The sequence below is a fragment of the Natator depressus genome, chromosome 10 (assembly GCF_965152275.1).
Source record: "Natator depressus isolate rNatDep1 chromosome 10, rNatDep2.hap1, whole genome shotgun sequence".
Classification (NCBI taxonomy): domain Eukaryota; kingdom Metazoa; phylum Chordata; order Testudines; family Cheloniidae; genus Natator; species Natator depressus.
In genome coordinates, this window is record NC_134243.1 from 34,734,066 (window position 1) to 34,759,180 (window position 25,115).

Here is a 25,115-nt window from a genome sequence, read left to right on the forward strand (position 1 = left end):
TGTGTCTTGGGTCCTACCATGAATAAGCTATTAATAAAATCTTTGCTTGCTATTACAGCATTAAACAGTTACCGTGTGGTCTGGGGTTCAAGGGCATGTTATCACCAGTGACCCCCTTTGTACCAATCACCACTGAAAAAATCTCTTTAACCTTTTATTAAAGCACAGAGAACAGTGAAAGCATTTGAAATGTAACGTATTAATTGTCACACTGTTCCTTAGTCCCTTTCCCTTCAACTGCAGAGAGTCTTTTATGGGGGAACCCCCCTGTTTGCCAGGCGTTTAGATTGGGGGGTGGAGGACAGGGAGAGAGAGAGAAAGGGTTAACTTTGGATAGTCTATTGAAGTCCAATCCTGTTTCCCTTGGACAAAACAAGATGAACACGTGCTTGTATCCATCCTTTCAGAAAGCAACTGCAAAGATCCTTTCCCTAGCCCATTGCTCTGACCACATCACCCCTCTCTCTTTCCATCACTCCCATGGCTCCCTCTTCTCTAGCACAGGGGTCTCCAAACTTTTTGAATCGCGCACACCCCAGGGCCAGCTCTGGGGAATCAAAAAAAAAAAGAGCTGCTGCCGGCGTGCTGCCGAAGACGGAGCAGGGAGAGCCGAGCTGCCGCCGGCGTGCCCCCGAAGGACGGAGCGGGGAGAGCCGAGCTGCCGCCGGCGTGCCCCCGAAGGACGGAGCGGGGAGAGCCGAGCTGCCGCCGGCGTGCCCCCGAAGGACGGAGCGGGGAGAGCCGAGCTGCCGCCGGCGTGCCCCCGAAGACGGAGCGGGGAGAGCCGAGCTGCTGCCAACGTGCTGCCGAGGACGGAGCGGGGAGAGCCGAGCTGCCGCCGGCGTGCCCCTGAAGACGGAGCGGGGAGAGCCGAGCTGCCGCTGGCGTGCTGCCGAAGGGACGGAGCGGGGAGAGCCGAGCTGCCGCTGGCGTGCTGCCGAAGGGACGGAGCGGGGAGAGCCAAGCTGCTGCCACTGTGCCGCCGTAGACGGAGCGGGGAGAGCCGAGCTGCCGCCGGCGCGCCGCCGAAGACGGAGCGGGGAGTGCCGAGCTGCCGCCACTGTGCCACCGTAGACGGAGCGGGGAGTGCCAAGCTGCCGCCGGCGCACCACCGTAGACGGAGCGGGGAGAGCCGAGCTGCCGCCACTGTGCTGCCAAAGACGGAGCGGGGAGTGCCGAGCTGCCGCCGGCGCGCCACCGAAGACGGAGCGGGGAGTGCCGAGCTGCCGCCGGTGTGCCGCCGAAGGACGGAGCGGGGAGAGCCGAGCTGCTGCCGGCGTGCCGCCGAAGACGGAGCGGGGAGTGCCGAGCTGCCGCCGGCGTGCTGCTGAGGACGGACCAGGGAGAGGCAAGCTGCCGCCGGCATGCCGCCGAAGACGGAGCGGGGAGTGCCGAGCTGCCGCCGGCGTGCCCCTGAAGACGGAGCGGGGAGAGCCGAGCTGCCGCCGGCGCGCCGCCGTAGACGGAGCGGGGAGTGCCGAGCTGCCGCCACTGTGCCACCGTAGACGGAGCGGGGAGTGCCAAGCTGCCGCCGGCGCACCGCCGTAGACGGAGCGGGGAGAGCTGAGCTGCCGCCACTGTACTGCCAAAGACGGAGCGGGGAGTGCCGAGCTGCCGCCGGCGCGCCACCGAAGACGGAGCGGGGAGTGCCGAGCTGCCGCCGGTGTGCCGCCGAAGGACGGAGCGGGGAGAGCCGAGCTGCTGCCGGCGTGCCGCCAAAGACGGAGCGGGGAGTGCCGAGCTGCCGCCGGCGTGCTGCTGAGGACGGACCAGGGAGAGGCAAGCTGCCGCCGGCATGCCGCCGAAGACGGAGCGGGGAGTGCCGAGCTGCCGCTGGCGTGCCCCTGAAGACGGAGCGGGGAGAGCCGAGCTGCCGCCGGCGTGCCCCTGAAGACGGAGCGGGGAGAGCCGAGCTGCCGCCGGCGTGCCCCTGAAGACGGAGCGGGGAGAGCCGAGCTGCCGCCAGCGTGCTGCCGAAGACGGAGCAGGGAGAGCCGAGCTGCCGCCGGCATGCCCCTGAAGACGGAGCGGGGAGAGCCGAGCTGCCGCCAGCGTGCTGCCAAGGACGGACCAGGGAGAGGCAAGCTGCCGCCAGCGTGCCGCCGAAGACGGAGCAGGGAGAGCCGAGCTGCTGCTGGCGCGCCACCGAAGAATCAAAGGTCCCGGAGCGCTGCTGCCACCATGCCAGCAGTGCTCATTTGGCGGCGCTCCTCCTTCCACACACCCCCACGGATGGTCATGCGCACCCCCTGGGGTGCGCGCACCCCACTTTGGAGACCACTAACGTATCAAACATAAACCCTTGCCATCACTTCCAAGGCCCTGCTCAGCCCAGCCCCGCCCCACCTATCATCTCTCATCCAGTATCGAAAGGCTGATTTCAGCCCACAGCGGACCCACGATGGCAACCTCCATCGCCCACTTGTTAAACTTTCCAACAAGCCCCTTTGTGCTTTCTGCCAGGCTGCCCCTCCTGCTTGGGAGGAGCTCCCCTTAAACACCCCCAAAGCAGCTGCCTCCTCCTCCACCAGACCCTTCCTTAGAACTCTCCTTTGCCGTGATGCATACAAAATACTTGACAGTGGTTAGGCTGCTGGTGTGCTAAGGCCACAGCCAATCATGCTGATTAATCTTGTCTCATTGGCAGCCCCGTCTTATATCACCTCTGTCTCCTCGTGTCTTTCCTGTACCTTCCATCCTCGCAGAAGTGATCGCAGCAGCAGAACCTTCCCCAGACACAGCCATTCACCTGTGACAGTGAATGTGGTTTGGGCGGCCTCTAGAAAGTGGCTGCCTGCAAAATGTGGGTTGTGCGTAATTCTGGGGAGAGGGTGACCTTGACTTAGGAGAAGTAGATGGAGGGAGGCGACATGAGCCAGTGAAACACTGATTCTCTTTCTCATCCCAAATCCTTCCAGCTCCTTCACTTTTCCTTGAGGCCTCTAATCTTCTGCCATCTCCTGCCTCCTCTGGGTGCTTATACCTTTCTAGAAACGGGCTGCAGATTGTTCTGGAATGTTCCAGCACAGCCCGGAAGGAGAGCTGTCCTATGCAGATCCCAAGGAGGGAGGTGTTCAGAGAGCCAGGCAGAGATGGCAGAGCCACAAGAGTTGGGCAGACAATCCCCATTCATCACCAGACCAGTTTCGCCTTCAGGGTATTTCTCTGGTCAGTCTCTCTGTTCCATCCCATGCCCAGGTCCTGTTGCCCCAGCAGATGATATCGCTGCTCTGTTCCCTAACTCCCTGTCTTATTTATCTAGGACCATGGCGGGGTTATAGTTAACATCACAGCGACTTTGAGCTACAGAGGACAGGCTCTCCAGGTGCATGCTGGGACGGCTAAGGCAGCTGTAGGTACAGTAAACACACCTGACCCATTTGGTTCCTTTCTGTGTCTTTTCAAGCTGCCAAAGCCCAGCCGACTTACTGGTTCTTTCAGAGCCTCTGATGGAGAGGCTTGGAAGAACAATACTAGGATCTTGCATAGTACTCCCCTTGGTACAGATAGGCTGAGTCAAGCCCAGAGCTCTGCGGCACCCTCCCTGACCAGGCTAAGAGGGGTACTCAGCCTGGCTCTCTAGCGTGGCTTAACCAGTTATTCCCCCCTTGTGCAATCTCTGTACTTGCCGCTTTCCAGGATGTGACATTGCAGAAAAATTGTGATGACACAGGATGATGCATTCTGGGATACTGCCAGCAAACCGTGGTTGTGCAGAAAGGAAAGGTAACTGAAAGGAGACTAATGAAAGCTGGTTTGACTGTGCACCCCCAATCTCCCCCTCCCCCCACCACGCACCCCCGACTGCCTGCGATGGAGCCTTCCGCAGATCGGAGCCTAACAGAAACTCATTACTAAGGGCCAATCCAAAGCCCACTGGAATCACTGGGAGCATTTTCACAGACTTCAGTGGGCTTTGGATCTTGCTCTAAGTGACTTGCCAGGGTCACATTGAGCTGGTGACAGCATTATGTTTAGAATCCAGGCCTGTGCCGGGCTCAGTCCAGCAGACCACACTATGCTGCCAGTCTCCCCGGCTTGTTAATGCCAGACGACGTTAGTCACATGGCCTGTGGGACACAAGCACAAACTCACACGTTGTCAGGGCGACTGCTGGGACCAGCTGGCAGATGGCAGCAATAAAAGGCCCTCTGTCAGCAGGCAGGCACAGCTCCTTGAAGGGGGTATCTACAGAAGGCCAGCTGCTTCCCCAGTCCTGTGCATTCTGACTCCTCTGCTTCATTCAGACGCTCAGCACCCGTCGTATCCCTGATCTGCCCTCCCCGGCCCTGCCAGTAGTGCTCAGTGCTGACTTGCAGCAGCCCTGCTATTCCAGCCTGTCCCCCTGCCCCCCAGACCTCTGCTATTCCAGCTCTGGATACACCATCCCCTCCACAGCGCTGCCTAAGCCCCTCAGTCCTGACCCACAGGACCCTCTGCTAGTCAATCCCGACCACTTTCACTCCTTTGCTTTTAAACATAAGAACGGCCATACTGGGTCAGACCAAAGGTCCATCCAGCCCAGTATCCTGTCTACCGACAGTGGCCAATACCAGGTTCCCCAGAGGGAGTGAACTTAACAGGTAATAATCTAGTGATCTCTCTCCTGCCATCCACCTCCACCCTCTGACAAACAGAGGCTAGGGACACCATTCCTTACCCATCCTGGCCAATAGCCATTAATGGACTTAACCTCCATGAATTTATCCAGTTCTCTTTTAAACCCTGTTATAGTCCTAGCCTTCACAACCTCCTCAGGTAAGGAGTTCCACAGGTTGACTGTGCGCGGAGTGAAGAAGAACTTCCTTTTATTTGTTTTAAACCTGCTACCCATTAATTTCATTTGGTGGCCCCTAGTTTTTATATTATGGGAACAAGTAAATAACTTTTCCTTATCCACTTTCTCCACACCACTCATGATTTTATAGACCTCTATCATATCCCCCCTTAGTCTCCTCTTTTCCAAGCTGAAAAGTCCTAGCCTCTTTAATCTCTCCTCATATGGGACCCGTTCCAAACCCCTAATCATTTTAGTTGCCCTTTTTTGAACCTTTTCGAATGTCAGTATATCTTTTTTGAGATGAGGGGACCACATCAGTACGCAGTATTCAAGATGTGGGCGCACCATGGATTTATATAAGGGCAATAAGAGATTCTCCGTCTTATTCTCTATCCCTTTTTTTAATGATTCCTAACATCCCGTTTGCTTTTTTGACTGCTGCTGCACACTGCATGGATGTCTTCAGAGAACTATCCACAATGACTCGAAGATCTTTCTCCTGATTAATTGTAGCTAAATTAGCCCCCATCATATTGTATGTATAGTTGGGGTTATTTTTTCCAATGTGCATTACTTTACATTTATCCACATTAAATTTCATTTGCCATTTTGTTGCCCAATCACTTAGTTTTTGGAGATCTTTTTGAAGTTCTTCACAGTCTGCTTTGGTCTTAACTATCTTGAGCAGTTTAGTATAATCTTCAAACTTTGTCACCTCACTGTTTACCCCTTTCTCCAGATCATTTATGAATAAGTTGAATAGGATTGGTCCTAGGACTGACCCTTAGGGAACACCACTAGTTACTCCCTCCATTCTGAAAATTTACCATTTATTCCTACCCTTTGTTCCCTGTCTTTTAACCAGTTCTCAGTCCATGAAAGGATCTTCCCTCTTATCCCATGACAACTTAATTTACATAAGAGGCTTTGGTGAGGGACCTTGTCAAAGGCTTTCTGGAAATCTAAGTACACTATGTCCCCTGGATCCCCCTTGTGCACATGTTTGTTGACCCCCTTCAAAGAACTCTAATAGATTAGTAAGACATGATCTCCCTTTACAGAAACCATGTTGACTTTTGCCCAACAATTTATGTTCTTTTACGTGTCTGACAATTTTACTAGTTTCAGCTAATTTGCCCGGTACTGACATTAGACTTACCGGTCTGTAATTTCCAGGATCACCTCTAGAGCCCTTCTTAAATATTGGCGTTACATTAGGTATCTTACAGTCATCGGGTACAGTAGCTGACATAAAGGACAGTTTACAAACCGTACTTAATAGTTCCGCAATTTCACATTTGAGTTCTTTCAGAACTCTTGGGTGAATGCCATCTGGTCCTGGTGACTTGTTACTGTTAAGTTTCTCAATTAATTCCAAAACCTCCTCCAGTGACACTTCAATCTGTGACATTTCCTTAGATTTGTCACCTACAAAAGACAGCTCAGGTTTGGGAATCTCCCTAACATCCTCAGCTGTGAAGACTGAATCAAAGAATTCATTTAGTTTCTCTGCAATGACTTTATTGTTTTTAAGTGCTCCTTTTGTATCTCGATCGTCCAGGGGCCCCACTGGTTGTTTAGCCGGCTTCCTGCTTCTGATGAACTTAAAAAACTTTTTGTTATTACCTTTTGAGTTTTTGGCTAGCTGTTCTTCAAACTCCTTTTTGGCTTTTCTTATTACATTTTTACATTTTATTTGGCAGTGTTTATGCTCCTTTCTATTTACCTCACTTTCCACTTTTTAAAAGATGCCTTTTTATCTCTCACTGCTTCTTTTACATGGTTGTTAAGCCACAGTGGCTCTTTTTTAGTTCTTTTACTGTGTTTTGTAATTTGGGGTATACATTTAAGTTGAGCCTCTATTATGGTGTCTTTGGAAAGTGTCCATGCAGCTTGCAGGGATTTCACTCTAGTCACTGTACCTTTTAATTTCTGTTTAACTAACCTCCTCATTTTTGCATAGTTCCCCTTTCTGAAATTAAATGCCACAGTGTTGGGCTGTTGAGGTGTTCTTCCCACCACAGGAATGTTAAATGTTATTATATTATGGTCACTGTTTCCAAGCGGTCCTGTTATAGTTACCTCTTAGACCAGATCCTGCGCTCCACTCAGGACTAAATCGAGAATTGACCCTCCCCTTGTGGGTTCCTGTACCAGCTGCTCCAAGAAGCAGTCATTTAAAGTATCAAGAAATTTTGTCTCTGCATTTGTCCTGAGGTGACATGTACCCAGTCAATATGGGGATAATTGAAATCCCCCACTACTATTGAGTTTTTTATTTTGATAGCCTCTCTCATCTCCCTTAGAGTTTCATCGTCACTATCGCTGTCCTGGTCAGGTGGTCGATAATAGATTCCTATGGTTATATTCTTATTAGCACATGGAATTACTATCCATAGAGATTCTGTGGAAAATGTGGATTCATTTAAGGTTTTTATTTCATTTGATTCTACATTTTCTTTCACATATAGTGCCACTTCCCCTCCCCCCCAGCATGACCTGTTCTGTCCTTCCGATATATTTTGTACCCCAGAATGATTGTGTCCCATTGATTGTCCTCACTCCACCAGGTTTCTGTGATGCCTATTATATCAATATCCTCCTTTAACACGAGGCACTCTAGTTCACCAATCTTATTATTTAGACTTCTAGCATTTGTGTACAAGAACTTTAAAAACTTGTCACTGTTTATTTGTCTGCCCTTTTCTGATGTGTCAGATTCTTTATGTGAACGTTTCTCGTCTGATCTGGCCCATACTTTATCCTCTTCCATCCTCTCCTCCTGACTAAACCCTAGAGAATCTCTATTAATAGACTCTCCTCTAAGAGAAGTCTCTGCCCGATCCACGTGTGCCTCTGCAGCAATCGGCTTCCCCCATCTCTTAGTTTAAAAACTGCTCTGCAACCTTTTTAATGTGAAGTGCCAGCCATCTGGATCCACTTTGGTGTAGGTGGAGCCCATCCTTCCTGTATAGGCTCCCCCATCCCCAAAGTTTCCCCAGTTCCTAATAAATCTAAACCCCTCCTTTCTACACCATCGTCTCATCCATGCATTGAGACTCTGAAGCTCTGCCTGCCAACCTGGCCCTGCGCGTGGAACTGGTAGTATTTCTGAGAATGCCACCATAGAGGTCCTGGATTTCAGTCTCTTTCCTAGCAGCCTAAATTTGGCCTCCAGGACATCTCTCCTACCCTTCCCTATGTCATTGGTACCTACCTGTACCACGACCACTGGCTCCTCCCCAGCACTACACATAAGTCTATCTAGATGCCACGAGAGGTCCGCAACCTTTGCACCAGGCAGGCAAGTCACCATACGGTTCTCCCCGTCATCACAAACCCAGCTATCTATGTCTCTAATGATTGAATCTCCCTTTACTAACACCTGCCTTTTCCTAATGACTGGAGTTCCCTCCCCCGGAGAGGTAACCTCAGTGTGAGAGGATATCCCAACATCATCTGGAAGGAGGGGTCCCAACAATGGGAAGGTTTCCCTCTGTTCCCGTTGACCGCTCTCCTTCTCTGGGCCTTTCATCCTCCTTAACAGTGCAGGGGTTGTCTGACTGGAGGTGGGACAAATCTACAGTGTCCCGGAAAGCCTCATCAACATACCTTTCTGCCTCCCTTAGCTCCTCCAGTTCCGCCACCCTGGCCTCCAAAGCCCGTACATGGTCCCTGAGGGCCAGGAGCTCCTTGCACCGAATGCACACTTAGACGCCACCTGCCCAGAGGGCAGGTAATCATACATGCTACACTGAATGCAATAAACAGGATAGCCCCCACTCTGTTGCTGGGCTTCTGCCTGCATTTTCTCTTACAGCTACCTAGGTTAATGATAGGGTTTTGTTTAAATCAAGAAGTTTTGATGATAGTTTAGTTTAAAGGTTTTAAAGAATGGCAAGTGTACCTCACCCCCTTCCCACTCCCCTTCCACACTCCCTCTCAAAACTCCCTGTTAGCAGTCCCTGGTCACTTGCTCACTGCTTTATAAAGCCCTGGCCTTGAAAGCCCTGCCCCCGACTAAGGCTCAGCCAATGAACAGAGGCTTCTAGATTTCAAACCTTGTTTAGAAGCTCACAGCTTCCAACTGCTGGCCACAGCACACAGTCCTTCAAACAAACAAACAAAAACAGACAGAGAAACACAAGCTCAGCATACAGCAAGTAACCCACAAACACACACTACAGACAGCCACTTACTCCAAGAGTGCCGTATTTGCTCCTCCTTCACCTGGAGAACTCCCTCTCGAAACTTCCTGTTAGCGGTCCCTGTTTGCAAAGACCTACACCCCCCCACCTGGCCCCACCAGTGCCTCTCGCTCCAACCGGCGGCTCCCTCTGTTCACTCTGAAATCCCTTCGCTGTCGTTGCTCTGTTTTTCATTCTGCTTTGAATGTCCTACCTCCCAGATGCAATGACCAGGCACCTGGCAGTGGAGTGGGGGCCCAACAACATCCGTGTCAACAGTCTGGCACCAGGCCCCATTGCGGGCACCGAGGGATACCGGCGACTCGGTAAGGGGCTCTCAGAGAAGTCCCCAGGTGGAGGCTTCTCCTGAGAGCTCGGGCTCTCTCTGATTAGTGCAACTATATGTGTGTAAGGGGGGAGTTTAGATGGTGTACCAGCCCCCCAGAGCTCAGAATGCTGCCTCTGCCAAACCCTGACCAGTGTCTTGCTGCAAGCCCTGATGCTCGCAGGCCCCCTCTTGTGGTGAAGCTGGGCAGGGACTTTGCACCACTTCGTTAGTTTACCCTGTGGCCACAGGGGCAAGTATTGGTCCCTCTGCGTAGCCGCTGAGATTCTCACCCTGGGTGCTGTACAAAGGCTTGTTTCTTGCCCTCAGTGTTATCCTGCAGTGTCACAACAGGTGGTCTAGCACTGCCTGTGCTGCCCCACCCGACTGGCCTGTGTATGGAAACATTGGGTATATTTCTGTGATAATTAAGAGACCATCAAGGTCATAAGGTCACCTAATTCACCCTCCCTGCCGCAGGATTGTTTCCTCATCTGTATTCTTCAGGTATCTGTCCTGTCCTAAGCAAGGGGCTTCCACCATCTTCCAGGGGAGGCTGCTCCCCAGGCTAAGAGAGCTCCTTGGTAGAACTCTTTCTTGCTCTTCAGCCTAGATCTTCCCTTCCTCACTCTCCCCCCTTTGCCCATGGGCAGATCCTCGTGTATGTTTCTGCATCTGCTCTAGTTTCTTAGTGTGGCTCCATCAGTGTAGTATCTGGGCTCCTTGTAGCACCCAAACAATGCCAGCCAGTTGCAGCCTTTTGCCCGGGGTAGAGGAACAGTCTCCTGATGGGTAAAGAGCCTGAGGGCCTCAGCTTGTTTTGTTCTCTCTATAGGTGGTGCTCGTGCGGAAGTGGACAGCTACTTTGGCACAGTGCCCCTCCATAGGGCAGGGAATAAGACGGAGATTGCCCACAGTGTGCTGTACTTGGCGAGCCCCTTGGCATCCTATGTGACTGGCACAACCCTGGTGGTGGATGGGGGGAGCTGGCTGACCTCCCCTAACAACTTCCCTGCGCTGTTGGGTATTGCATCACACTCTGCTAAACTCTAGGTGATGTGTATTTCCCCCTCTGTGGGACTAGATGCGCCGTCCGGGCCTAATGTCTGAACACCTCTTGGTATGCTGCAAGCAAACCAGCAGCTTTGGCACAAGGGTGTTGTCCCAGGCATGATGCATTCAGAGTGAGTGCGTTCAGGGTCACAGGCATTGAGGGTCACCACGCACTCATCAGCAGCTGGCATGGTAGTCCTGGGCTTTCCTTGCCAGGCAGGGGTCGGGGCTGTGTTGCACTGGTCAGTGGTTGGAGTGGACCCCGTGCTGCCTGTTGGTCACACTGCTTTTCTTGTCTGTGCCTCCCCACTGCACATCTGATTAATAGCTGTCACCATTTTCCTGGTGCTGTAGTTAGATGGGGTGAGGGTGGGGTCACATCGCAGAGGAGCCTCTACCCTTCCCATGTAGACTTTCCAAGATCAGCAATATGAAACACCTTGTGCTGCGGTGATTCATGAGCAGATTCTTCGTAGCCCAGGGCCACAGACCGAAGGTGTGTTTGGCTCCCAAGTGTGTGGGACCTCTCCAAAGGTCCTGAAGGCTTGCAAAAACTCATCTGGGATACCTCCCCTGCCCAAAGAGTTCCAGGCTAGGCTTCTTGAGAAAAGGCCGGGCAAATAGTTAGGAAGCACAAATGTGTGGTTATTAAATCTGCAGTCTCCCTCCCCAAAACCCACAGGGCAGGGCCACGTGGGAGAAATTCCAGGCCAGCTGGTTTCGTCTGGGCACAATTAGAAAGTGTGTGTGAGAGGTTGCACGATGGAGCTTTGGCCAGCTCCATCAGCGCAGGATCTGCCCCCAGGTGTTCAAAGAGGGCCAAGCCACGTAATACAAAGTGGTGTAAAGGACAATGGCACCAATCTGCCAGGAGGGGCTGGTGCATGCTTGCCCATTGAGTTGGGTGCGTCGTTGGCAGTGGAAATTAATCCTTGGGCCTCTGGATCTTAAAGCAGGAGCGGCACTGACTGAGCTAAAAGGCCAAGCTCTGTTAGCCAAGGCTGATGTAGGCTCATCTTCCACTATATGTGGTCCAGCTACACTAGGGGGGACGGAGCCCCACACTGAGTGAGCTGCCCACATTCACAGAATGCCCAAGGAGCTATTAGTTACAGCTGGAGGTGGCAGACCCAGGCTCGCCTGATTCAGAGCTGGGATTTGGACCTGGGTCTCCCATGTCCTGGGCGATGGGCCCTGATTGCCAGGCTGCAGAGTCAGTCTCCTTTTGGCCCAATGAATATTTCGTTATGTGTACAAAGTGGAATAGCTCCAAGAGAAGAGATTAACTGACTCTTAAGCCCAGTGGTTATGAACTGCGCTGGTGGGTAGTATCTCTCCCTCTGTCCCCTGCAGGCTGCCCACCATTTAACAAATCATTTTGGGAGGTCTTGGTCAAAACAAAAATAAATTTTGAAAGCTCTAAATGTTTGGTGAAAGAGAGCTGTGGTTTTCCAGCCAGCTCAGGGCTGTTCATCTGGCACCTGTAACTAGCACCATTGGCCCCTGGAGAAGGTCTGTCCTTGCTAAGTAATGAGGTGCCTTTTCCGTCTGCTCTGACTGCAGGCTCACTGTGCAGAGACACGTGTAGGTGTCAGCCTCCCCTGCCCCCTCTCTCCGTCCTGGCCCTCTCTCACCTTGCCAAACCCACGGACTGTATAGTTGCATCATGATTTTCAACAACCCAGATCAGCTCTGAGGCACACAGGACTAATCAGAGACCCACACAGAAGTATCCCCTGTTTAATTTGTAATGTTACCTAACCAAACAACACACCAACAGGTGGAAGGGAGGGGCTTGTCCTGTCTCGAAGGGCCCATGTTATGTTAATCAGAACCCACGTTAATTAAGAGGCTTGCCTGAACATTTACTCTGTATTCAGAGTATGGGGAAGGTGCACTCTGTTATTTATCCCAAAGAGGTTTAAGCCGTGCTTTAAGCACAAATCTCTACACAGTCTTAACTGTGGAGCTACCATGGCACCTCCACAATAAGCTACTGAAGTTGTTTGAATGAGGGGGGCTCCCTCCCCGCCCGGTCCCCATTCCCCAGTGCTCTTTTTGAGCTCTGCCTTGATCTAGGCCAGTCCATGATGGATTTCACGTCAGTTTCATTCCTTGACTTCCATTCTGTCTTACAGATCATTGGGCCATGGAAGTGAAGAAAGACAAATGATGGACGACCAGGGACTGACAGGACGCTGAGCAAACACTACGGCTTTGGACATCCCTATGACACAGGGTCAGGGGACAGCCATGACCTCTGGCCATCAGCCGTTGGGATGACCTTGCTGGGGCAAAAGTGAAAATGGCAAAGTTGAAGATTCAATGTATGTCTTGGTGGGGGTGGGGTTAGCGGTGTGGGGGGGGGCTACAGGAGTCCTGTCCAGAAGGCAGCTGGGCCCAAGTTTGCTCCTGATTTTATATTTTGAAGCTGGTCTAGCAATAGGTGCAGCTCTGGTGATGGGTCTGTGGGGGGAAGGCGGGTTGCTGGAGCCTTGCTCCCCTTCACTTTACTGTTTTCATTCCTGTTACATCAAACCCCTTGTTTTTCTGCTGAGTTACCTTGGTAATGCCAGAGAGCAGCCCTGCCACCCCTCTGTCTCGATTCCCAGCTGATTTTTCCCAGCTTTAACCTATAAACTGCTAGTATCTTTCCACATTACTGGTGGATACCTTCATCTGGGCAGATGTTCTCTGCAGATGGGTGTTCCAGGCAGCCAGAGGGTTAAGCAGCATGTTGCCCTTCCCCGTTGCAGACTCAGTTCACTCCCATTCGAGAGCTGAAGGCAGCAGTGATCTGCTCCTGAAACTTGCACCCAGCTTGCAAACTGATCTCTCTGTGGCGCATGCCGCCTGAGGCCAGCCCTGAATCTCCATTCCCCTCCTGCACTTAGATGGGCTAGTGACCATCCAGAGTGTGCCCTGTGAACAGGCGAGAGTCCATATTCCCACCATTAAAAATGGCCCTCAGCAAGCTGCAAATGTCCACCTCCCACTGATAGCAGCACGTGCCCTGCTACCATTCATCCTGTCGTGGATGTGAGCCAGATCACTAGCACTGCTCTACTGTCACGGCCTTCTGTACGCTCCAGCGCTCAGGAGCGGTATTCAGCAGCCCAGACCCTTGCATGCTGTGGCACCCCAGCACAGCAGGGGTGAGACTCTGCAGCAGCTTCATACACTCTGTTTTCATAACTCAGTAGCATCACCCCAATCAGTACAATGTCTACCACACTCCTTGTGTGATTCACTAAATGGGCCTTCAGTCTCTGGGTGCTAATGTGCCCAGAACTCCCATTCATCTCCACTAGAGTCATAGGTACTCAGCACCTCAGAAAATCAGAGCCTGTGAATTTTTATTTTTGTTGCGCTGCAGGTTCGTGTCTCACCAGTGCATCATTGTACTATAGATGCTGGAAGAAGCAAGAGGTTCTGGCACTTGGGGAAATGTGCAGCAGGCAGTTTGGGCTCTAGGATAAGCACCCAAGCCAAATGATCAAAAGAGTGGTAGTGAAATAGTGAATGTGGACAATGGGATCTTAATAGTGTATATTTCACACTCACCACTGAAATGGATGGGGCAGTTCACACCTCTCAGCCTGTGGTTTCAGGCTGCCTGCACACTCAGGCAGACAACACATCAGTTATGCTCAATTCACATTTGAAAGATGATTTCTTATGGTTGCAAAGAAAAAGAAGCTTTGCTGTTTATTTGAGCTTTGCTGCTGGATCCAGGATTCTGCGTTGTGCATGGGGCCCTGACTGTGGCAATTAGGGTATATCTACACTTGAAACACTACAGCGGTACAGCTGCAGTGGTTCCATGCGGACAACAGCGATGAGAGGGGTTCTCCCATCAGCTGATGGAATCCACCTCCTGCGAGGCAGGAGCTAAGGCAACAGGAGAACTCTGCCGTTGATCTAGCGTCGTCCACACCGGGCTTAGGTTGGCTTAACTGTGTCACTCAGAGGTGTGGATTTTTCACACCCCCTTGAGAAACGTGGCTATCCCGATATAGGTTTTCAGTGTAGACTGGCCCTTACAGACAGTAACTGGTCCTGGTGCCATCCTGTGGGTTACGTCTGGATTATCAGCCCCATTTCACATGTGAGGCTATGAGGCAGAGAGAGAGGGAAAGCAACTTGCCCAAGGTCACTCAAGGCGTGAGGGCCAGATCCAGCATTAGGACTCCCTGAGCAGTTCCTGATTCCTAGCCCTGTATTTAAACAGCTAGAACACATGGGACACATCTGGCTCAGGATAAAGAGGTTATAACAATGGGAGGTAACTAGCCAGCCAGCAGCTTGTCCTTGCTCGGACTTACTTGGTAGCAGCAGGTTTAGAATTCTAGTTTTGGTTCAGCACCCAGAGAGAAGGGAAGCACCTTGAAGGAGAGGCCCATGAGGGTGGTTTCTTTGCCTGCCTGTAGTGGGTCTTTGGAAGGATCCCTAATGCCTGTAATACATCAGCCCTTCGCGTGGCTGATCTAGCAATGGGTTGTATCCCACAGAATATTCTAGCTTTTTCAGATCTAAAACTGACTATTTCTTTTCTGGTTGCCCCAAATCTTCCCTAATGTTCAAAATCAGAGAGGGAGATTTGAAACAAGCGTATCCTGCTTCTGACCCTGTCTCCACTAGCTCTGAGATTTTCCCAAAAGTCTCCTAGGCCCAGATCCACAAAGCTAGTTAGGCTCCGAACTTCCACAGAAAGCAACAGAAGTTAGGAGCCTAAATACCTTCATGGTCTTAAGCCCTGATCACTCTGTGCCTCAGTTTCTCTATCTGTAAAACAGGGAATGATGGTAGTAGGCTACCTCTCCAGTGTACTGCGAGGATTAACTCCTGCCTGTAAAATGCTTTAAAGAAGAAATCGTTATCTAAGGGCATGGTTACACTTGCAGATGTAGAGCGCTTTGAGTTAAACCAGCCTTCATAGAGAGCAGTAGGGAAAGCGCTGCAGTCTGTCCACACAGACAGCTTAGCGCACTGGCGTGGCCACATTTGTGGCACTTGCAGTGGCATTGGGAGCGGTGCATTATGGGCAGCTATCCCAGCATGCAAGTGACTGCAGCATGCTTTTCAAATGGTGGGGGGTGGAGTGTGACAGGGAGTGTGTTGTGTGTATGTGGGGGGAGAGAGTGGGTTTTTGGGGGGCTGAGAGCATGTCAGCATGGTGTCTTGTAAGTTCAGACAGCAGCAAACTCCCCTCTCCTCCCCCCTCGCACTTCTCTCTCTCCCACACAGCATTCCACACTAATGGTTGCTTTGTCTCGGAGCAGATAAGCAGCTGCCTGTCAGAAATGGAGCTTTCAAAGAGCATTTCCGCATTCCTGCAGCGATTCAAAAACAATGACAAGAGTGGTCACTTGACTTAAGGGGATTATGGGATGTTTCCGGAAGCTGATCAGAGCGCAGTAAAGCAACACCTCATTCACACTGGCGCTGCAGCGCTCCAGCGGAGGGCGCAGCAAACATTATTCCACTTGCCGAGGTGGAATACCAGCAACGCTGTAGCTGCGGAGTCAGATCACTCTACGTGCTTTGCCAGTGTGGATGGGTAGTGAGCTAGTGCGCCCGGGGCTCTTTTATTGTGCTGTAACTCGCAAGTGTAGCCAAGCCCTAAGTTATCCTAGGTTTGTGTCCAGCAAGCGTTGCTTCTGAGTCCCAGCCTCTCAAGCTACAGCCCAGTACATCAGATCTTTGCATATCTGTGCAGTACTCAATGGTAGGAAATGAGGTGAAATTCACCACAGCCAGAATCAGTGCAGCAGTGTCAGTGCTAGCTTGTCTCTTTAGTCTGGCTGCAGTTAGCAGGGCTCTGAGGCAATGCAGTCAGACCAGCTTGTGGAGCAGCTCAGAACTGGTTGAGAGCTGAGACAGGGCCTTTATTGCTGCTGATTGATGTGTTTGAAAACCCACCCCTGCCTCCTGTGATTTTGCTGAACACAAACTACCTTCTGCCACGGAACAACTGGAATGCCAGTCTACCAAATGCCAGAGGTATAGCTTCACCAGTGCTAAATTTCTCAAATATACTCCTGTAATCCTTGAGGGTGGAGAATTCCCGCTGTGCACTGGCATGGTCCTTCTTGTTAAGGAACCGAACAGAGGCAGAAAATTCTCTCCCTAACAGTGGTGCAGATTTGATCACTCATCATTGCACCATAGGCAGCAGCCCCTGAATCAGTCTGTGAACCCAGAGAGAACCACAGGGTCTCTGTCCAGCAGCCTATGTAAAGAATCCTATTTACATCCATTACAACAGAGTCCTGTCTCTTCTGTGTTGCTACAGACAGTACAATCATTAGGTAAATCCACGGCTGGATTTTGGTGCCCAGCAGGAATAGATCCTTTCTAAATCGACAAATCAGCTGATCTTACACTGCCCAGTGCATGCTAGCACTGCACCATAGAATAAACTAAATGCCACGCAGAAGGGGTGTGAGTGACTCCTAGAAAGGATTTAGCACAGGGGTGAACAAACTTTTTGGCCTGAGGGCCACATCTGGGAATAGAAATTGTATGGCAGGCCATGAATGCTCACAAAATTGGGGTTGGGGTGTGGGAGGGGGTGAGGGTTCTGGGGTGGAGCTGGGGGATCAGGTGTTTGGGGTGGAGGAGGGGGCGCCAGGCTAGGATCAAGGGGTTCAGAGGGCAATAGGAGGATCAGGGCTGGGGCAGGAGGTTGGAGTGTGGGAAGGGGTGCAGGTTCCGGATGGGGGAGCAGTCTCTGGGGATGGGGGGTTTGGGGTGCAAGAGGGTGCTCTGGGCTGGGATCAAGGAGTTCAGAGGGTGAGGGGGGATAAGGGTTGGGGCAGGTGTTTGGGGTGCAAGGAGAGGCTCAGGGGTGCAGGCTCCAGGCAGCACTTACCTCAAGCGGTTCCCGGAAGCAGCAGCAGCATGTTCCTTCTCCACCTCCTATGCAGAGGCACGGCCAGGCGGCTGTGCACGCTGCCCCATCTGTAGGCACCGCCCCTGCAGCTCCCATTGGCTGTGGTTCCCTGCCAATGGGAGCTGCAGGGGTGGCACTTGGTGTGAGGGCAGCGTGCAGAGCGGAGGCCCATGCCTGCTCCTATGCATAGGAGCTTGGGGAGGGGCCATGCTGCTGCTTCCGGGAGCCACATGGTGTGGTCCCCAACCCTGCTCCCCGGCTGGAGTGCCAGAGCGGGGCAAGCCCCAGACCTCACTCCCCAGCAGGAGCTTGAGGGCCGGATTAAAACAGCTGGCGGGCTGGATCCGGCCCACCTGCCATAGTTTGCCCACCCCTGATTTAGCAGGTCCATGCCACCCTCTCGGTGCTAGAAATAATCTGTTTCTAATTTTGTAAAAGCTTGTTTTAGAAGATTCTGTTTCTTATTTGATTGTGGTTTTGCTGACTGATCCTTCCTCCAAGTTAACACTAAAGAGTGAACCCCATCTGAGCGATCATGTATTTACCCACCAGTGTTTTATTCTGCTGACTAACCTCTGCCTCGAATCATTGTGGGTTTGAAAAGACACCGTAAATCTTCATTTCCTCTCACGTTCTTAATAGAGCTTAGAACAGTAGCAATTGAAAATTTAAAAGATCCATGCAGCTCTTGGATTGGAGCAGGTGACAAGCTTTGTATGCGGACCCAAGGCTGTTGAGCCAACCAGTTTGCTGCATGAAAGGCTAATGAAAATGAGATCAAACTCCTTAGCCAAGCGGTGTTCTTCCTGCATCACAAAGGATGGAGATTTCCTGCCTTCTTCACAATAGCAGCCTGATCCAAAGCCCGGTGAAGCCAGTGGGCTTTGGATCAAGTTGTTAGAGAGGGTAATTGTAAAACTAGAAGTGTCGCTTAAGCACCTATGAAATGCTATGTAGGGTTTAGAGTCACTAGGTGGGAGCTCTGCAGTGAGTACATACACCCATAACAGTGACTCAGTAAACCCAAAGGTGTCCTATCTGTTATATATTAGCTACAAGAGGTCATGTTACAAATACTTTCTCCCCCCACCATTGCCACACCTCAATAAATAGGGATTGCATAGGGGAGTTCCGCAAGGCTTTGGGGCATTACCTAGCCCATTGGCTTAAGTAGTCTCAGCAATTGCTGCATGCCTCACTCTTCTACTGTCTCTGGCCAGGGGATCTCTAGCTGTAGATGCCTTGGCAAAGCCCCCATTTGTGAGGAGCTCTGTCCTGTGCAGAAGGTGCTGCTGAGTCCAGACCATCCTGCTGCCCTTACTTGGGTCTGAGCTCTGACCCTTAGAGAGTCACCAGCATGCTGCCTTGGTACAGTGCTATCCTGCACCAGATCTATAACTACCATTCACCGCAGCATTCAAGCAAAATGCTGTCACGTATCGGGCAATGCCTGACTACAAAGGTACATCTGCCCTGCAGGCCTCTGGATTCTTCCAGGTGAGAGAATCTTAGCACACAACAATGGGGGTGGGAGAGGAATTAAATCAACCACTTCCTGCAGTAACATGTAAACGGCGGCAAGGTAAACTACCCAGGAGAACAGGTCTGAGGGAAGCCCCCATGCACCTGAGTATGCACACAAATTACACATGAACTACTTGAAAAATGCAGACAATTGTCCCAGTTTGCAATAAGACACACCTCTCCGAGCAGGTCTGTAGCAGCAGCAGGATTTAGTATTCTACAAACACCATCAGTGAGGAATATAACTAGGGAATAAGTCTCTAAACATCAGTTGTCAATGGGAACAAGCGAACCAAACGCCATAGAACAGGCCTTTGCTAATCTCCAATTTGAGTACAGACTCTTTTCCAGAGCGCAGCAGGGAGCTACTGGATCATTAAGACGGTTAATGTCACTCACAGGATGTTTGCCAGGAGCTCTGGGCTCATTCCTGCTCTTGTTTCAGTCAATAGGAATTTTGCTGTTGACTTCAGTGGGAGTATTAAAGAGTTACAGCTCTACTGCACTTGTCAGATCTACACACACACTTACTCTCCTTGACTCTTAAGTGGGTTCTTTGCTCATTAAGTCATGGGATTGACCCCTCTGCGCTGGAGCTCCCAGTCTTGGTTAGCAAGGCCATGCCATTTTCAGCACTCTTGTGGCAGAGACTGGGTAGGGATGTTAGGCAAGGGGAGTGGAAGTTTGGCAGCGTAAGTATTGTGGTATGATGTGTGTCAGTAAATGGAGCACTTGTCCTGCCCCAGCATGAATGAGGGTCTTGTCTGGGCCCACTCTGAGCGCTACACCTGCTTTTAGGGATGTAAGCGTCTATAGTGCCAGAGTCGTTGGCTCTGCTGTGTGGCAAGAGGCTGATGCTCAGGCTTTATCTGTTGATAATGCTCCTGCACTCTGGCTTCTGACCTGTAGATGCATTTCAGCTCTCACCCAGCTTAGCTCCCAGAAGCAGCTCCACTGTCCAATGCCAGGGTGAGGAAACTTAAGCAGAGCTGCCCTTCTTTCTGATGCTAGTTAGTGGTGCCTTTCTAAATTTCAATTAATTTTGAAAACCATCTCCAAGTGAGCTTGAAATGGTTTGTCAAAATTGATTTCTCCAGGGAGCTAAACAAGTAATGACATGAAATTCCATTCCTTGGTGGAAGATGCTGTGATGCACCATCAGCTGCCTCTTCACTGCATGTTCGATAAGATTGCCTCATTCGGGGGCAGCTCTAAATTTTAACCAGTGCTATTTGCACACAGCATAGGGAGCTGTGAGTGATGATTGGAAGAAAGAAGTGATGTGCTGCTGAAAGGCCAGCTATTCAGAGGTCTTGGGATCAGTGTGTATGGGGAGGGGAGAGATGGGATTGTCTCCTTGAGATCCATGGCTGCAGTGTTTCTGGATTAGCCTTCATGGCACACAGAGAGGGAGGAGCAGGGTCCCATTCCCCAAACGATTTAAATCCACTTTGCTCTCATTGCTAAGTTTACTTAGCTGTTCTGGATTGTTTTGTTAATGTCCCAACTGGGGACTCTCCCCTTCAGGCAAAGCCCTTTGTTCCAGAGCTCCTGCTGGCCAAAGAAATTCATAGAGTGTAAATCCAGAATTAGATCATCTACTCTGACCTCCTGTAAATCACAGGCCATTAAATCTCACCCAGTTTCCCCTGCACTGAGCCCAATAACTTGTGTTTGAGTAAAGCACATCTTCCAGAACAGCATGCAGTCTTGATTTGAATACACCAAGAGATGGAGAATTCACCACTTCCCTTGGGAGTTTGGTCCAGTGTTTAATCACCCTCACCTAAAAATGTGTGCCTTATTTCCAATTTGAATTTGTCAGCCCTCTGCTTCTAGCCATTGGTTCTTGTTATGTCTTTCTTTGCTAGATTAAAGAGCTTGTTAATACTCGGTATTTTCTCCTCATGAAGGTTCTTATCCCCTGCAATCCAGTGACCTCACAATCATCTTGTTGGCAAGCTAAACAAATTGATCTCCTTAAATCCCTCACTGTCAGGCATTTTTCTCCAGCCCTTGAGACATTGATGTGGCTTTTCGTTGCACCTTCTCCAATTTTCAAATAACTTTTAAAAATGTGGCCACCAGCTCTGGAGGCACCATTCCAGTGTCAGTCTCACCCATGCTGTATGCAGAGGTGAAATCACCTACCTATTGCTACTCACTACTCCGCTATTTATGCATTAGCCTTTTTTGCCACAGCATCACACTGGGAGCTGTTGTTGAGTTGCTCGTCCACCATGACCCCCGGATTGTTTGTGGCATCACTGCATTCCAGAATACAGCCCCCCATTCTGTAGGTCTGGCTTGCAGTCCTTCTTCCTACATGTATGACTTTGCATTTGGCTGCATTCAAACACATTTTGTTGGAATGGGCCCAGTTTACCAACCAATCCAGTACTGGTTAAGATGCCACTTCAGAGCCTAGCACCATGGTGACCTGATCAGGGGTGCCGGAACAGGATGGACCAAGGGGCCATGGCCTCCCACTTTATACTGGCGACAAGGGCATGTGATGGGGAAGAGGGGGTGGAGAGGCACGAGTGGGGGGATAGGGTTTGGGGGGGGGGGGAAAGAGGCGGTGTGAGGGCAGGGCCTTGGGGAGAAAGGGCAGTGCGAGGTCAGAGCCTTGGGGGAATAGGCGGCGCAAGGGCAGGGCCTTGGGGAGAAGGGTGGGGCCATGGTTCGGGAACCTGTGCCTCCCCCCCGTCCTTTTAGGGCACTTCTGCCACTCCTGGACCTGATCCTAACTGGGATCTTTGGGTCCCAGGGGCTCTATCAATATTTAGCTGCTTCAGCTTCTCTCAGCCCCCCTCTTGATGCCACTCCCTCCCCTACAACAGCACTGGAGCTGCTGGGCACCCCTCGGTGTGGATTAATAGTGTTGGCTGACAATTAATGCCCTTGACCCAAGCACTAGGATGGAAGTGAAGATGCAAAGGATGAGGCAGGAAGCCTTGCTGGAAGAAAGGCTTTAGTCAAACACAGGTGATTGGGCTCACTGCAGGAGTGCCGGGATGGAATTCTCTGGCCTGTGATAGAAAGGAGGTCAGTGGCTAAATTAACTATTCCTTCTGGCCCTAAAATCAATTCCATGAGGCATGTCAGCTCTTTCATGAATGAAACATGTTCCTTGCACACGATACACTTTACAGAACACCCGCTAGGGGGAGCATTATTTCCAAAACTAAAGAGATTTTTACCCACAGACCCTCAGGATCCTATTATATACACCATTTAAAAACAAACCAACCTGAATGTTTGAACAGTAAAAGCTGAATTGCACAGTCCCTACCCCCCTTTAGAGGGGCATTAGAGAACGGGCTTCATCTATTCCCCCAACCTAGCCCCTCCCACTGTTCTTTTTGAGGTTCTGCACTGTTCTCCATGTGACAAAACCATCACACACGCTAATGAACTTGACATGGTCTGCTTGAGTGGAATAGCAAGGTGGGGCTGCAGGGCAGGGATAAGGGGCATTGGCAGAGCTGCATAGGGAAGGCCAGGGCTGGAACAGCAAGGGGCTGCAGGTCAGATTTGGCCCAATTCTCCCATTAATTTTTGAAGTTCAAATGCTGATTATAAATCACCAAAACCAAATGATGTTCGCTGAGCTGCCAAGAAGACTCTAGATGGAAGCGGATCCTGGTGTTTAGTTGTAGGGTGCAGGGAGGGTTGCAGATGATGTTCCTGACAGTAAATAAACCTGTACAAACTAAAACAAGCCCTATAGTCACTTACTACCAAATACTGTTGCTGTGAAGTCAAAGCCTGAGCTGGATTCTTGCTGGCTCTACAGAACTGTCTCAAGCCCTAATAAGCATATTGGAGCAGCCACACAGCTCAAATCTTAACATTCAATATATGGGAAATGGACCTGGAAGCACAAAGGGGGAATAGATGGGCAGCTTCTGCTTTGAATTCCTGTCCCACCACACCTCTTTCCCTACTATATACAGACACTTCCCCTAGGTGGCAGTAGAGGACAGTTAGACATAGGCAAGCCGGCCTGGAAAGTTGCCCATAGCTTCTGTTAACCGCAGATTCCCATCAATATGTTTTGTTTCATCGTTTATGGGAAAGATCTGTTTGTGGCCAGTACTGGGGCCTAGAGACCCCAGTGATTGACACAGCAGGTTTGCCGTGACAAAGCAGGCTGGACATAGATTTATGGGTGCTGAGATGGGACTTCTAGCAAGATAAAGGAAACCAAATCCACCACACTGGACCCAGCTAGATCAGTATCCTGCTTCCAACAATGACTCAGAGGAAGGTGAGCAATACCCATAGTGCAGCTGGCCAACTGTGCAGTGCTCCATGTAGGGGAAACGTTCTCCTGTGTCCCACTGATGGGCGCTTACACTCTGACTCATGAATGCTCATCACCACCTTAGCTGGAGGTGTGTCACAAATGTGTCATGAAGGGGTGTAAAGCCACCCTTTGTTTAAATCTAGCCACAAAATTTGATTCCATGGTGCTTTTCAGCCAGATGGAGGTTTTCCCCAAGGTTCATAAGAATCCCTCTTTTAACGTAAAGAACTGGTTAAGAGTCTAAAGCCCCTAGCTGGCTTTGAAACAAGGGGAGCTGTGTATCTAAATCCTCTAGACCAGTGGTCTCCAAACTTTTTCGCTTGCACACCCCAAGGGTGAAGACTGGAAGACCTGCCACAGGCCCGCCTCCAGAGGGCAACACCAGCCGTGGACATGCAGAGCTGCTGCCAAAGAAAAAAAACCGGAGTGCCGTCCGGCGGCGCTCCTGTGGCCGTACACCCCCGGGATCATCTCGTGCAACCCAGTTTGGAGACGACTGCTCTAGACAGCTACAAAAGTTTCTTTGCACTGTTGGACTTCTCCCCTCATTTACTCACAGTGAGGTACGTTTCTTGCCATGGATCTTTCAAAAACCTGCTTTGAACTCAACGGGATGTCTGTGACAGGAGGCAGAGGCCCCATCTGCTCACAGGCAGACAAGATGGAGTCAGGAGGCTGATGGCAGAACCAGAAATACAACCAAGATCTCCTGACCCCTAGCCTGATGCTCTCACCACTGGCCCATGCAGAGAAAAAGAACTGCCCCCTTTCCTCGCAGATGGTATGTACCCTGAATCAGCACCCACTCTTCCAAGAGCTTGTCAGAGCAAAGGATAGATCTGTGACTAATGGTTTTGGAGCATTTCTCTTTGGCTGTTCTATGCAGATGGCTATGACACTGACACAATCAATCCTGTTGGAACTGCTGACCTCTACCATGGCATTGATAGTGAATGTTAATGGGGCTTCTCATCACTAACCAGGTAAACATGGATGGAGCTTTGTGATTTAGAGCAATTGCTCCAGGGTCTAGTCTGGGTTCTCAGTGCTTCATTGTTATTTAAAACACAAAACTGCACAACTGCACTGCAATTCACTGGATGACTAGACTACTCAATAATGACCCAGCCACAAACCCACATGGACCTTCAGCCTTCAATCCCTCACCTTCACCTCTGCCCCAAATGCCTCTGAGAAAGGGACTTTGCAGCCTGCCCAAAACATTAACACACTGAGGCCCCACGGTTGCTTACAGTTTTCTTTTACACCACATGCTCTGATACACCACACTCAGCACTGTGGCATCAACACTAGAGAGAGAGAGAGAGAGATGAGCTTCAAATTATACCATCAGGACAGCTAGCCAGCCAGCAGAGTCAGAGATATGGCTTTCTTCCTCATGGGAGCTTCCCCACCCATCACCCCCAGAGCTGATAGGTGCTGGGAGCATGGGTGTGTAGAGTCTCAGAGCTGCACTGACAGGCTCCAGAGAGAGGTCTCCGTGATGCTAGCTCCGGAGAACGGCTGTGATTGCTGTGTACCTCAAGGGGAACTGAGGCAAGCTCTTTGCTTTCTTTACCATCTTTCAGGTGTGCTGGTTCTGGCTTTGATCCTTAGATTTTTCAGGCTTACCTGTGGGTGTGACTGAGCTGTTCATTTCCTGTGAGGTTGTTGGCAGTGGACAGTTGCTAGCAGTTTAATCCCACCTCCTCTCTGTAATCAACTGGGTTAGAGGAGCTATAATCTAGATGCATTTGCTAGTATTTAAGAGCACCTCTCATAGTTATGGCAACCAGCAGGTGGTAGGATCCTGGCAACTGACAGGCTGGCGGGAAGCCTGGGCTTGGGGGGGTTGTGATGGGGTGTCTAGTTAAAAAGGACCAATTAGCCCCATGAGAGGCTGCACCTGGGGGAGAGCAGGGCTGCTAAGGCCTAATGGCTAATGAAGCCCAGCTGCGGAGGAGCTGGGCTAGGCAGGAAGTTGGTGGTAAGAGGGGGCTGTAGGGAGGAGCTCTGCAGTCACTCCCTAGAGGTAGGAG

The 25,115-nt window shown here is 50.9% G+C and overlaps 1 protein-coding gene across 3 annotated transcripts in view; it reads left to right on the forward strand.

Moving 5' to 3' along the window:
* The window catches only part of DECR2 (2,4-dienoyl-CoA reductase 2), a 30,730-nt gene extending 18,048 nt beyond the window's left edge, over positions 1-12,682 (forward strand). For 2 of the 3 annotated variants that reach the window (XM_074964688.1, XM_074964687.1), the window contains exons 7-10: positions 3,263-3,356; positions 9,189-9,293; positions 10,128-10,316; positions 12,484-12,682. In XM_074964688.1, coding sequence (XP_074820789.1) covers positions 3,263-3,356; positions 9,189-9,293; positions 10,128-10,316; positions 12,484-12,518 — 423 coding nt within the window. In that variant the 3' untranslated portion in view covers positions 12,519-12,682. Of the gene's footprint in view, positions 1-3,262; positions 3,357-9,188; positions 9,294-10,127; positions 10,346-12,483 lie in introns of all 3 variants that reach the window. The other variant, XM_074964689.1, reaches the window with a different exon arrangement.
* Positions 12,683-25,115: the final 12,433 nt, after the last annotated feature.